Below are 13,633 nucleotides of genomic sequence, written 5' to 3' on the forward strand. Positions count from 1 at the left end.
AGGACTGCTGACAGTGAGGTTCAAACTCACTATCTGCCAGATGTAAGCTCACAGCCATGCGCCCCTAACCGCATGGCCAACTCGCCCGGTTGGTAGCCAACTTCAGGGAGACCTGAAAGAAGAAGACTTGCATTCCTTTCTTCTGACAGTGCACATAGTAGGCTTTGATGGAGTTACTCATGCAAGGACAGCTACAATAAAGGATTTTGACCTAGTAATTGGTGTTCCCTCTTCCAACATGAAAATTGATAGTCATTTTTGCTTGTTGTTTAAAGGGCCTAACATCTAGGTCATCAGCCCAGGTGCTGTTGTTTTTCCTTCTTAACCTCCTCGGTTCCATTTCTTCTTTTTTTTTGGTGGCACTGAATTCTCAGTCCTATAGTTGTCATCTTAGAAAGCCCAACATTCACATTCGATGCTGTGTACTTGCATTCAGAACATGGGGGTTTGAACCCCACCATCAGGAGCCCTGAAAATGGATTTTCTGTGGTTTCCTATTGTTGTACCAGACAATTCCTGAAGAGTGTACCTTCCTTCCCAGTCTCACACCGTTCCTATCTCATTGTTGCCAAATGCCTATCTTGTTAGAGCTTTGTTAAACCAGTAAAAGAAAAAAAAAAGAAATGTTGAGAGAGGGTGGTTGCCCAGTTGTACGTACTTCTTAAAAATGAATTACCATCACTACCATCCAGCCCTATGCTTAATTTATGGAAAGTATTATTAAGATCTAGTCATAGCCAACAATACTCTAGTTGCTGGTTATTCTTCCAAGAGAATACCTCCCCCTACATCCCACAAGGAGCCCTATAACAGTAATGTCTTTAAGGTTATTTTGAAATAATTTCCCATGGGCTTATAAATCATCAATTTTTTTATCTTTGCTATTTCTAACATTTTAAGAAACACCAGCATGCCTTTCTTTAAAGATACTAGTAAACCTATTAATAGAGTTTGCTCTTATTTAAACACCCTTAAATGCTATTTGGTAAAACACAATCTTGGGCAAAGGAGAGCACCTAAACAGTTGAGCCAAGGTCTCCAACAGTCTATCAAGTTTCATCCAATTTTCATTCAGGTTTCATTCAAATTTCAGGCAGCATGAGATAACCAGTGCAGTGAAGTCTAGTCAGATGTCAGTGGATTTTATTTACATATCGTTAGTGTAACAAGATATTAATACTTTTGTGATTAACAGTCAGTTAATCATCTAATTTGAGTTCTTTGTACATAATTTCTGTTAATAACCACTAACTACTTGTTAGTTTGAAGACTTACGAGATTGAATGCGATGCTATTTCGTGGCCTGCTGAATAGAGGTTCTGTACATGACTATAATCTGTCCACTCGTGAGACACGTAGAATGTAGCAGATATGGGGCAGCCGTTGGGGTTCTTACGCCCCTTGTCAAATAGGTCACTGTAAAGCCCCTTGTTCAAATCATTGGCCGAGTCGTCGAACGTGAGCAGAACAAGCTGAGGTATTTCTTCTGGGGTGAAATCTCCTGTATTGGTAATTGTGATGGGAATAGGTTGTATAGGAAGTGAGGCAGTTTTATTTTTTAAATGGATTATATGGAAGTTTTAGGAACCACATTTAATTTATCAGTTTGTATTTTATGAGTGTGATTCAATAGAATAGATAATTATGTAAAATTTAATAGCAATTGGAAGATGTTAAGTAAGAGAATTATGTAGGGAATTGAACAGTTTCCATAGACATTGTAAAGCAAGTTAATTTGAAATTTGACAGGAATGGCAGGAAGGTTGGTGATGTGATAGGAGTGAAAGAAGGATAAAAACAAAAGAGAAAAAGACAGATTTTGTTAGTAAACTGGCTGAAGCTAAAGCAGAGCATATTAATACATTGATGTAGCACCAGCAAGGTCCAGCAGCTAGTTGAGCAAGTATATGTTGAACAGTACTGCACTGTTAAGTTCCAATGAATGTTATTGGCTTTATATCCCACTAACTACTTTTACGGTTTTCGGAGATGCTGAGGTGGCAGAATTTAGTCTGGCAGAGTTCTTCTTCGTGCCAGTAAATCTACCAACATGAGGCCGACGTATTTGAGCACCTTCAAATACCACCGGACTCAACCAGGATCGAACCTGCCACACGGACAGAAGGCCAGCGCCTGAACTGTCCGAGGCACTCAACCTGGCTGCTAACTTCTACAAAAAGTCCTATCATACATTTGTAAGAGATCTATTTCATGTGATGGTCCTCTGTATGCACAACTTTACAACTGAAAGAAAATATAGAATGAATAAACGAAATAGGATTCCTTGGAATCTTCAACACTGATCATACTGCATCAAGCAAGCCAATGGACTGAAGAAAGAAGAGAAGTATGTAGCAAGAATTAAAACATACTGGGCCCAAAGAAAAGCCCAAGATATTTAAAACCACATGGTCCATAGATGGCCTGAATGATGTGGGAGGAAGAAAAGTCCATGAACTGGGAAATCAGACTCTGTTCTGTTGACTGAGAGAATTCATCAATAGTCCTCTTAATGTACTTAGAAGAACTTCTAACCAATAAGTATTCAGGTGGGAAACCTAACCATAAGCATAATGTTACTAATGTTTCAACCATTGTTTTCATGGCCCAAAGTATTCTAAGGAAGTGGTACAAATTCTTGATGAAACAAAAATTGCCTATATTTTACCTCATTTCACATGGCATAAACCCAAAGACCATTGTAACAATTACAATAATAATACTAGATTAGAAAATACCATCCATCCATCTTCATTATAGACTGCTATACCTTTCAGTATTTGGTCTCCAAGCCACTTGTGAATTAATTGTGCTTCTCCACAATTCTTCATTTCCAGCTCATTTAGTTCTGCACCTCTGATCTTAACATTAAATAACCAAGTCTAACCACCCACCTCATGTGACCGAAACTGATTTACATGCACAGCTTCACCCATACAGTTCACTCCTATCTTAGTTTTATCTCCTCATTCTGAGTACCCTCCTGCCATTTTTCCCACCGGTTTGTACCAGTAATCACCCGAAAACTGGGTTCCTCCCGGCAGAATGCCATTAATCACAAATGTGAGCTTACTGTATTAGCCTTGTTACACCTTGATTCAATTTCACTTACAAAACCACCATCCTAGGAGAATATATAAGGGACCTAAAACGTAGCACACAATCAGAGGAATAATAGGATATTGGCCAAAATTCTTAGCAACAACTTGGCTTGTCCACAAAAAATTTTAATCAATCTTTCTTATGTATATTTAACACTGAAGTGAATAACAAGATATTCAGAAACTAACTGGATCTGGAGAAAGTTCAATGTCAACTTGTTGGTAAAATATTGAAAATGAAAATGAAAACCTACAACCTGTTTTCCAGTCATTGACCGGGTCAGGGATGTAATGAATGAAGCAGATATAGGCTGTTAGTACGATGGGGTCGCCACTCCCAAAGTGGTTTATTAATGAATGATAGATGCTATGAAATGAGAATGGAGAGTGTTGCTGGAATGAAAGATGACAGGGAAAACCGGAGTACCCGGAGAAAAAATCCTGTCCCGCCTCCGCTTTGTCCAGCACAAATCTCACATGGAGTGACCGGGATTTGAACCACGGTATCCAGCGGTGAGAGGCCGACGCGCTGCCGCCTGAGCCACGGAGGCTCCTTGGTAAAATATTATTTCATGATAATATGATAGGACTTTTCGAGAGATTTAGTATTCACTTTCACAGTGCTGCAAAATGATCAAGAACTCATATTACACTATTCCATTTTAACATTACCCTCATGATAAATAACAGAAATAAGAAGCTTTGTACATACAACACTATACTTGCTCAAAGGAACACAAAAAGAAATAAGTGATCACTGAACATGAGAATACAGTATATTGTTTGTCTCGTGAACTTACGAGACAGAGTGTGATGCCATCTCGTGGCCATCAGCATACAAGTTTTGCACCTGACTGTAGTCTGTCCACTCATGAGACACATAAAAGGTAGCTGTGATGGGGCAGCCGTTGGGGTTCTTGCGACCCTTCTCAAACAGATCACTGTATAGACCCTTGTTGAGATCATTGACAGCATCGTCGAAGGTCAGCAACACGATCTGCGGAAGTTCCTCAGGCTGGAGGTCTCCTAAGTAAGTTTACATGATGCTGCATTTAATAATTTACCACATTAGTTCACATCAAAATGATCCTGTTTCCTCAACTGTATGTTTTAGGGGCAACACCAAAAAGTAAGTTCCAATTACAAACATGCAAGATATCAAGATTTCAAAACTTCCATCTTCTTTGCTTCATCCAATGATAAGGTAGCCATTTCATATTCAGTAGTGAAGCCTGAGAGTAGACAGGGAAAGCTGAGCTTCTCCAGAAAAATAAAAGCAAGTATCTTATTTGAATTTAATTGAGATACTGAAAGACATGTGGTGAAAATCTGTGTAGTAAAGTTTGATCTAAAAAGCGGACCCTGTTTTGTTTTGGTCATCTGATCTGCTGTGAGTAGAGAGATACACGTGCTTATCATCCTTCCAGTGTGCCTAGCTACAGTACTTTTAGCTGGCTATCCCCAATGTGTTAATGTTCTCTAGAGTGAAAAATAGTGTTTCTAATGGCTATTTCTATTAAATGTTTTGTAAAACTTCAGATAGGTGTCAGATTGTATACATCACTTCTGAAGTCCTAAATATTACTGTCTTTAGATTATATCCTTCTTTATCAGAAACACTATAATGGGAGATAGTATGGACATCAACAGTAAAATATTTGTTGTTGTCTTTTAAAAAGACATTAAATTCAAACACCTATCTTTTGAGCAAAAAAGTTTATTTAAAAGCAAGAATAAGCCTTCCTAGGATAAATATTTCCAAACAGGTCTGGAAAATGTACCCAAATGTTTCAAGGAACTTGGAATTAGAAATACCAGTGATTGGTAGAGAACAAAATAACATAAACATATTATTATTATTATTATTATTATTATTATTATTATTATTATTATTATTATTATTATTATTATTATTGGAAGCGTATTTATTAAAAAATACAAAGCTCAGTGGCTTAGCTATTGGCTTCTCATTCGGAAGGCTGAGATTTGAATTCCAGTCAATCCTGGGTTGAGATTTTCATCCCAAAAATCACATGGCATCAGAAAGGTCATCTGGCCATAAACCCCAAGCTAAAACAAATGAGCCTGGGTGGCTCCAGCAACCCCAGAAATACCTGGGTGAAGTTGGAATCATCATCATCATCATCATCATCATCATCATCATCATCATCATCATCATCATCATCATCATCATCATCATCATTTCTTCATGAAATGCTGTGTTCCATTCAGCTTACCCATAGAAAATTCCCATATTATACCTCATGAAAGCCTGTCAATTGTCAATGGCAGGAGACTAATGATACCAAGGTAACTGTCTTTATTCCTAGACTTAAGTTTTACAACTTTTAAATAAATTTTCTTTTACAATTAACTTTATGTCGCACCGACACAGATAGGTCTTAGTTGCAACGATGGGATAGGAAAGAGGTAGCAGTTGGAAGGAAGCAGCTGTGGCCTTAATTAAGGTATACCCAGCATTTTCTTGGTGTGAAAATTGAAGACCATGGAAAACCATCTTCAGGGCTGCCGTCAGTGGGGTTTGAACATTTAAGAAATTGAAAGGGATATCATATAGTCTTAGGAAAATGGATATTATCTATTTGAGTGCTAGTTAAATTGACTGCAGGCCTTTGAAATGTGGAGGTATTGCAGAACGTGGGGGGACGACGACACCAACCCTGTCGTGTTAGGAAATCATGCAAAGTCTTAATTCTCGCAAAATGCAGGAAAGCAGCCTATTTTGGTCATATCTTCAGAAAAGGCAAATACAGCCTGATAGAACTGATCATAGAAGGCAAAACAGAAGGGAAATATGTAAGAAGAAAATTTATCCTGGGTGGTGGTTTGACATCTATGATATGGCAATTGTGATACAGGAAACACAAAATAGTAAAAATTACTCCATGATGGCTTTCAACCTTCTGCGAGGAGATGCCACCAGACAAGAAGAAGACGAAGAAGTAAGCTGGCAAACTGGAAAGTAATCTATGACAATGTTTTGGACCAGGAATTTTACCACTTTTATCCATTTAAGAGAATAATAAAATTATTTTATTTTCATTTTAACTTCATAGAGTTAAGTTGGTGAGAGGCCCAGAGGAGGCTTTGTGATGATTGGGAACAGACATTTTTTTTAATACCTTGCAAAACGTGATGTAAATTGGAAGCAAAAAGTAGAATGTAGACTAACTGGAGAAAGTTCATAAACTCTCACACCCGGCTTGCTGGGGTTGAGAATTGATGATGATGATGATGAAAGAAGTGAAAATGTTAACCTTTTATTTATCCATTCAGAGTTTTCAAAAATATTGCTCAGTGTTATGATATAAGAGAAATGTATCCCCACTAAAAGTTTTTGAGATTATCTAATATCAGAAGGCAGAAGGACTGCTACTTAGTCCATGAGGGGATGAATGCAGGCAGTGCTGTATATGCTCTCAGCACACGACCTCCAGGGATCAGTTGCAGAAAGTCAGGAAAATTGAAGGGAGCTGTTTGTACAATGATGAAAATTCATGTAACAAACTGTGTGACTGAAGTGTAACATTGCAGGCTGTGATGTAAGGTATGGTTGGATGGCCAGACAATGTTACCTAGCAACCACTGATGGTGATGATTGAGAGGCACACAAGACATATTTATGATAATTTGATTTTCCCATAGCAAAATTTTACACCATTTTTCTAATGAGCTTTATGGATTTTACAGCTTCACTCAGGATATATTTTAAATAATGCCCCATGGATTGTCATTTAAATGAGCAGAATGGACTACTATTTTAAAATTTGCTGTTTTTTATTATTGAATGTGGAGAGCTATGACTCATCTGTAAGGATGAAAAACTATCAAAACAAACTATGAATGTATAGCTGCTGATCTCCTCTGTAAATGGTGTAAATTAACAAAAAATGCAAGTAAGCTTTTAGTTTACTTGACTATTAATATTGTGATCATAGCCATGGGAATCTGAACCACAGAGAAGTGAATTTTTATTTCAAAAGTCCCAAGTGCATTGGCCGGAATTCACCTTGGTGCAAAGCCAAAGACAATGCCATTTTGCTATCACCTCCGCCTGTATAAAATGTGATTGTAGACAATTCACCAAGCTGAAGATGGAAGTTCAACAGTGAACAAGTGGATATCAAAAATATTGTACCCAGTTATAAAGGATTTCTCAGTGTTGATATAATACAACCTCTGACAATAAAGTTTGGTGAATGAAGTCAGAACAGTCAATCTGGCAACACTGGCAACACACAACGCTGCACCTGTATAGCGGCAGGTTTTGACCCCCTGCTCCCAACGTTGTTCAGTTGAGCATCGTGTGTGTGCCATGTAAGACCTGTTTGACACAGTGTGTGTTTAGTGCGTTGGTTCTGAACTGCAAACAGGAACATAAACGACCAAAAGATTAATGCACACTTTTGTTTTAAGCTTGGCAAGACACCAAAACGCATGAGATGCTGGTACGTGTTTATGAAGATCAAGCACTGTCCTTGAAGTGTGTGTACGAGTGGTTCGCCAGTTTTGGAGGAGGCCGGGAAAGTGTTTCTGACAACCCCCGTAGCAGAAGACTGGTGACCGTCGTCAGTGATGAAAACATTGAGAAGATGAGAACATTAATCACGAAGGATCGGCGATTAACTGTGCGCAGATTAACCGTGAATCATTGCGACAAATTATTACCCAGAAGTTAGGGAAGAGAAAAACGTGTTCTCGTTTTGTGCCACATCACTTGACTGACGATCAGAAGCAGGCATGTTTAGAGGCTTCACAGGATTTTGTTGAAATGGTGGATGCGACACTGAATTTCTTGAACTGTATTGTCACTGAGGATGAAACCTGGTGTCTCAGGTATGACCCTGAAATGAAACGGCAAAGCATGGAATGGCGTGCTCCGGAATCCCCTCGTCGGAAAAAGGTCATAGCTGAAAAGTCATGCATCAAAACGATGCTCATCACCTTTTTCGATAGTCAAGACATCCACAAGGAATTTCTACTTGAGGGAATGACGTTGAATGCTGCACGGTACATTGAAATTTTGACCTGTTTCATGAAACGTCTATGCAGGGTATGACCCCAGTACTCACAACAAGGTTCATGGTATTTTTGTCCATGACAATGCTCATCCACACACAGTGAATATTGTCAGACAGTTCATGGCACAAAAGGGGATGGTGCAACTTGAACATCCTCCATACTCGCCAGATCTCAATCCTACAGACTTCCTTTTCCCACGACTCAAACTCGCTTTGAAAGGAAAGAGATTTGAAGATATTCTTGACATCCAACGAAATGTGACAAGATTTTTTGAACACTATCTCAATGGAAGCCTTCCTGCAAAGGACATGTATCGCCAATCTCAGCAGTGCATAGTTATGGGAGGGTACTATTTCGAAGGACAGTAAGGCCACTGTCATGCATTGTTCATCTATGTTGATAGTACAGGACTATTCACCGAACTTTATTGTCACAGGTTGTAAGATGAGTAGTAGTCTATTGGAATTTACTTTCTGGAACCAAGCCAAGGTAACTTCTTGTTTCTGTGAGTTGTCTCTCCCTAAATAAGATGCATATAAATCTCAGCTATGTCTAGGGAGTATGTTTTATCCTCAGAATATAGGAACATAGGTACTTAGACTATGAAAGTCTTCCTGGACTATGCTGGAATCACCTTGACCATACTGAATTACGGTACTGTACATTTGTAGTCTTGTTCCTTATATAAAGCAAGTTGTCCATCATTGTTCATTGTGATGACAGCAATAAGAACAACCTTTACTTCACCACACTTGCTAACTCCTAGAACACAGGCTGCTCACGAGAATATTCTATAAGAGCACTGACTCATGAAGGTGATGGCAAGCATATTGTGGATAAAGACAACATCCATTATAAAGGAATACTATTTCTCTAGTACTTATCAACAGCTGAATCTTCAGTTTGACTTCTGTAATCTTGAGGTGCTATGAAACTTGCAGTCGATGTTAAAATAAGCTGATCAAACACAAAATATATGACATTTATGTGAATTTCTTGCTTATCATATAAGACTCTTTCAAGTGTATGGGCACTCAGATTGAAGTAGCGGTCTGCTGAAACAAGTAATTTTGTGCCCATTAGTGAATTTCAACATGAGCATGCCTTGCCTTTACTATTCAATGATTGTCTAGTACTATTTAAAGCAGGGAATTACAAGGCACATTCAACAGTAACCTGGAATATTATTCCTTTTACAGTGCATTCATTGCAGAAACTGGCATTTTTCTCTGTTCATTTTGTTAGTCTTTGCATTAAGTACCAGCAATTAAAAGTAAACATTCTGGTTGGCTGAGCAGTCATTCATGTTCCCCCAGCCTACCTCTTTGTTGTCCTGGAATTTCTTATCTTTGGGCCAAAGATGTGGAAAGCCAGTAAATAGAGAGGGTGGTGGCTGCACTCAAGTGATGACTTCTCAATAGTCAATTCAGTTTCTCAAGTAGGTGGCCTTGTGTTGTCACATTGGGCTCATCCACCTGTCACCATACTGATTTCTCAACCGACAACTGATTTCATCCCTTTGCTAAGCAAAAAAAGGTTACAACACTGCTCCTGCTTGGTTTATTGTTGCAGTTGTTCTACCATTATGTTCGACTGTTTCCCATGTTCCTGTGCGCATCAATGCCCTCTGTTAGTAGCTCAAGATCACTGCCTACGGATACCAGGTACATAATGATATCGGTTATCCACAAGACTTTTAATACAGGTTTTCCAGGTTTAGACTGAACACATTTTGTATCTGTTTGAGTTAAATCAAACAAAGTAGCAGTAACTCCATTTGCAACAGGTATAGATCAATTCATAATACAATCATTTAGTAAACATATTTAAAGTTTTTTTGCATTATACTTGTTATATTTTAACCTTCAAGTTTTCTCTTAAACCAGGGGTTATAGAAGGGACTGGACAATATTTGTACACAATACAAGGGACTATAGCACTGACTAATGTTTTCTCCTAAGTTTGAGAAACAGAACCTCATCTGTTTTATTTCACTCTTAACATTGTGCATTTCTTCTGTCTATGATTTGGACATTTTGATCACAGGTCCTCATTTACGGCCAGTCAGCCGAGCAGCCAATCTTGTATAAACAAAAGAATGTTTGGAAAGTGCTGCTCTTTCCTTCAACATAGATTTTTATTGTGGATGAGTGTACTTATACTTACTTCATGCACTAGTGCTTGAAGCTTTTTAACACATTGCTTCCTGTTTGTTTTATCAAGTTAACAAATGAAGCCTAAGTATAGCAGTCTCATATACTGCCACAAAATGGATGAAAATCCATTTTAGGTAATGACAACTACTTGCCCCTAGCACTGTACCTGGAATGTCTTTCCCTCCACAGTTGCAGTCTGGCAGCAAGCACACATCCTTACGACACTTAGCAGCTGTCTTGTCTGGAGTTGGCTGTGGATACACAGGGTCAGGCCTGGAAAATTACAAAACTGTTTATATTCTGTTTTCCAAGGGCTTACAAAAAAAAGAAACACTTAGCTACAGACTTACCTCCTAGGTGGGTATTTGTAAATGTCAATGAATTCTTGTGCTTTTGATACAATGGCTGTTGAAGGTTTCAAGGTTGGTCTGGATCTGGAAATACATAAATATAGAGAATGTTATGGATAACTTTCGTGCTGAAATTCAGATACAATTCTGAATAATTCAGAATGTTATGGTATCTAACTTACACAAATTTTCAAAAGAGCTTTATAATTGCATGTACAATCTTGCTTTTTAAATCAAGATGTCCTCACCTTCTTTGGGTTCTACCATAATTTTGTAAGTACAAACACTCCCCCCCCAATCAGTTGATCCTGGCCACGCTACTGATTTCTGGAACTTGATTCTTCCTGAGAGTGCCTAAAGATACCCTTCCATTTTTCACTAAATTCATACAGTATTAATGCAAATGATGCTGACGCTGATGTAAAATTATTTGTTAAGGCAATCAGCCATGTGGGAAGCTACAGATAAAGGAACATGATTGTCGCAGGTGACCTCAATTTATCAAATGCTAACTGGGAAGATAATGTGAATGACAAAAAGCATGACTAACAAATGGCAAATAAGTTAATCTGGAAAGAACAGCTGAATCAGAAAGTGATGGAACCAACTAGAGGGAAGAATATCCTAAACAAGCTGCTGATAAAAGCACATGAGCTTTATTGAGAAAGTGAACTGACAGATAGTATAAGTGATCACAAGGTTGGAAAGCTTGTCAAAGTAGGACTACGAGGCATGTTTTTTAAGTAAGGGCCGTTTTGTTGTAGACACTAGCAGTTTGTGCGCGCGTCACAACGAGCACATGCATCGTGTGCTGGCATGCCTCGGGAACAACGGTGCTCTATTGCAGCTCTGTTGCTAACCTGTACAGTTCTGTGCTGTGCTTGCTCAAATGTTCAAGATTATCGACTCACCCGCCCCGTGCGAGGTTTGGTCAGTGATATGGTTTTTGTCGGCAAAGAACCTGTCTGCTACATACATTCACCGACAGATTTGCAAAGTGTATGGTGCTAATGCTATGAGTGAAGGCAAAGTGCGTAAGTGGGTACGAGACTTCAAAGATGGTCATGACAATGTCCAGGATGAGGCCTACTCCAGTCGCCCATCTCTGATCACAGACGATTTGGTGACTTCAATTGAAGCGAAGATTTGTGAGGACAGTTGCTTAACAATAACATCTTTCTCAAATGCCTTTCCTGATGTGTCTAGGTCACTGCTTTACAAAATTGTTTATGAAAACTTAAACTTTAGAAAACTATGCTCCTGTTGGGTCCCTAAACTCCTAACAGAGAACCACAAAAACAAAAGATTTGAGTGTTCGATGACGTTTTTGACTCATTATGTCAAAGAAGGTGATGACACGTTGAATCAGATCGTAACGGGAGACGAAACATGGGTTTCGCATGTTACGCCTGAATTGAAGCAACAGAGCATGGAATGGAGACATACACATTCACCTGTAAAGGTGAAGGCCAAACAGACTCTGTCCCAGTGCAAGATCATGTCATCTGTGTTTTGGTTATTGGAGCAGGCGGCAAGTTTCTATGAAGAGGGTATTCAAAACCTAGTTGTAAGGTATGAAAAGTGTTTCAACAAACTTGGCGGCTATGTTGAGAAATAGAGTAAAGTATGTAGAATCTGCACATAAATGTGGTGTTTGAAAATCATGTTGTTGTGTAGTTATTTCCAAACGTCCCTTACTTAAAAAACGCGCCTCATATTAGGCAGTACCATATGCTTGATAAGACAGGGATGAAGGAGTTTAAAAAAAGCTGTATATTATCTTCAGAGATGTGCCTTACACCTATAATTACATATTCCTCATCCTTAACTTTTACAAATCTTCTTTCACCAGTATCAAGAATCAAGAATCTTTATTTGCCATTGACCATATATAAAGAAATAGGCTTCGTCAACTGATAATAATTTAGTACTTAATGTTAATGAGGCTAAATGAACAAACACCTTTTATTAAAAATACTAACATTATGGATTTCTATTAACCAATCATACATTTTCCTTTTAAAATTATTTAAAGGAATGGACCGTGAAGAATGTGGTAATTTATTAAATAATCTTAAACAACTGAAATGTCAAATGAAATGAAATGTCGTATGGCTTTTAGTGCCGGGATATCCCAGAACAGGTTCGGCTCGCCAGATGCAGGTCTTTCCATTTGACGTCCGTAGGCGACCTGCGCGTCATGATGATGATGAAATGATGATGAAGACAACACATACACCCAGCCCCCATGCCATTGGAATTAACCAATTAAGGTTAAAATCCCTGACCCGGCTGGGAATCGAACCCGGGACCCTCTGAACCGAAGGCCAGTACGCTGACCGTTCAGCCAACGAGTCGGACATCTTAAACAACTGATTTTATGTGAGTGAGCAGTTTTTGACTGCCTGTGAATTGGGATGTCAATGTCTGCTTTACCCCGAGTATCATGAAGGTGAATGTTTTCCCTAGTACTGAATTCATTTATGTTGTTGTTAACATATGTCAAAGAGATATAAATATACAAATTTATAATTGTTAGTATTTTAAGCTTAGTGAAGAGAGGTCGACAATGGTCAATTGCACCAGCCCTACACATTGTGCGGACAACCTTTTTTTCTGTATTAGAAGAATATTATATACGTAAGAAGAATGCCCCCATAATAACAGTCCATAAGTCATGTGTGACTGGAAGAGATCAAAATATGCCATCCTGCAGGTAGTCACTGCTAACTAAATCCCTCAGTTTCCATATCAACTAGGCCACTCATGAAATTTTTTTACAAACATGATCAATGTGTGTTTCCCAGTTCAATTTGGCATCAATATGAAAACCCAAACTAGCCTATAGTGTGAAACTAGCCCCTGGAGTTTTGTATAAGTTACATGGTGGAGATGCAGAACTTTGGTCAGTTGTCCTTGTTCTTTAGTGTTTTCATGTTTATCCTTGTCTTCTAATGTATTGTGTTCTCTTCCACACTGACCT

At 38.6% G+C, this 13,633-nt stretch overlaps 1 protein-coding gene across 1 annotated transcript in view; it reads right to left on the reverse strand.

Annotated features, from left to right (window-relative positions):
* The window catches only part of Cda5 (Chitin deacetylase-like 5), a 258,804-nt gene that overhangs the window by 16,058 nt on the left and 229,113 nt on the right, over nucleotides 1-13,633 (reverse strand). Inside the window, exons 14-16 of the mRNA XM_067152713.2 lie at nucleotides 10,651-10,734; nucleotides 10,467-10,573; nucleotides 3,902-4,127 (exon numbers count right to left, since the gene is read on the reverse strand). Of these exons, the coding sequence (XP_067008814.2) occupies nucleotides 3,902-4,127; nucleotides 10,467-10,573; nucleotides 10,651-10,734 (417 nt within the window). The remainder of the gene's footprint in view (nucleotides 1-3,901; nucleotides 4,128-10,466; nucleotides 10,574-10,650; nucleotides 10,735-13,633) is intronic.

Source organism: Anabrus simplex, chromosome 8 (assembly GCF_040414725.1).
Source record: "Anabrus simplex isolate iqAnaSimp1 chromosome 8, ASM4041472v1, whole genome shotgun sequence".
NCBI lineage: Eukaryota > Metazoa > Arthropoda > Insecta > Orthoptera > Tettigoniidae > Anabrus > Anabrus simplex.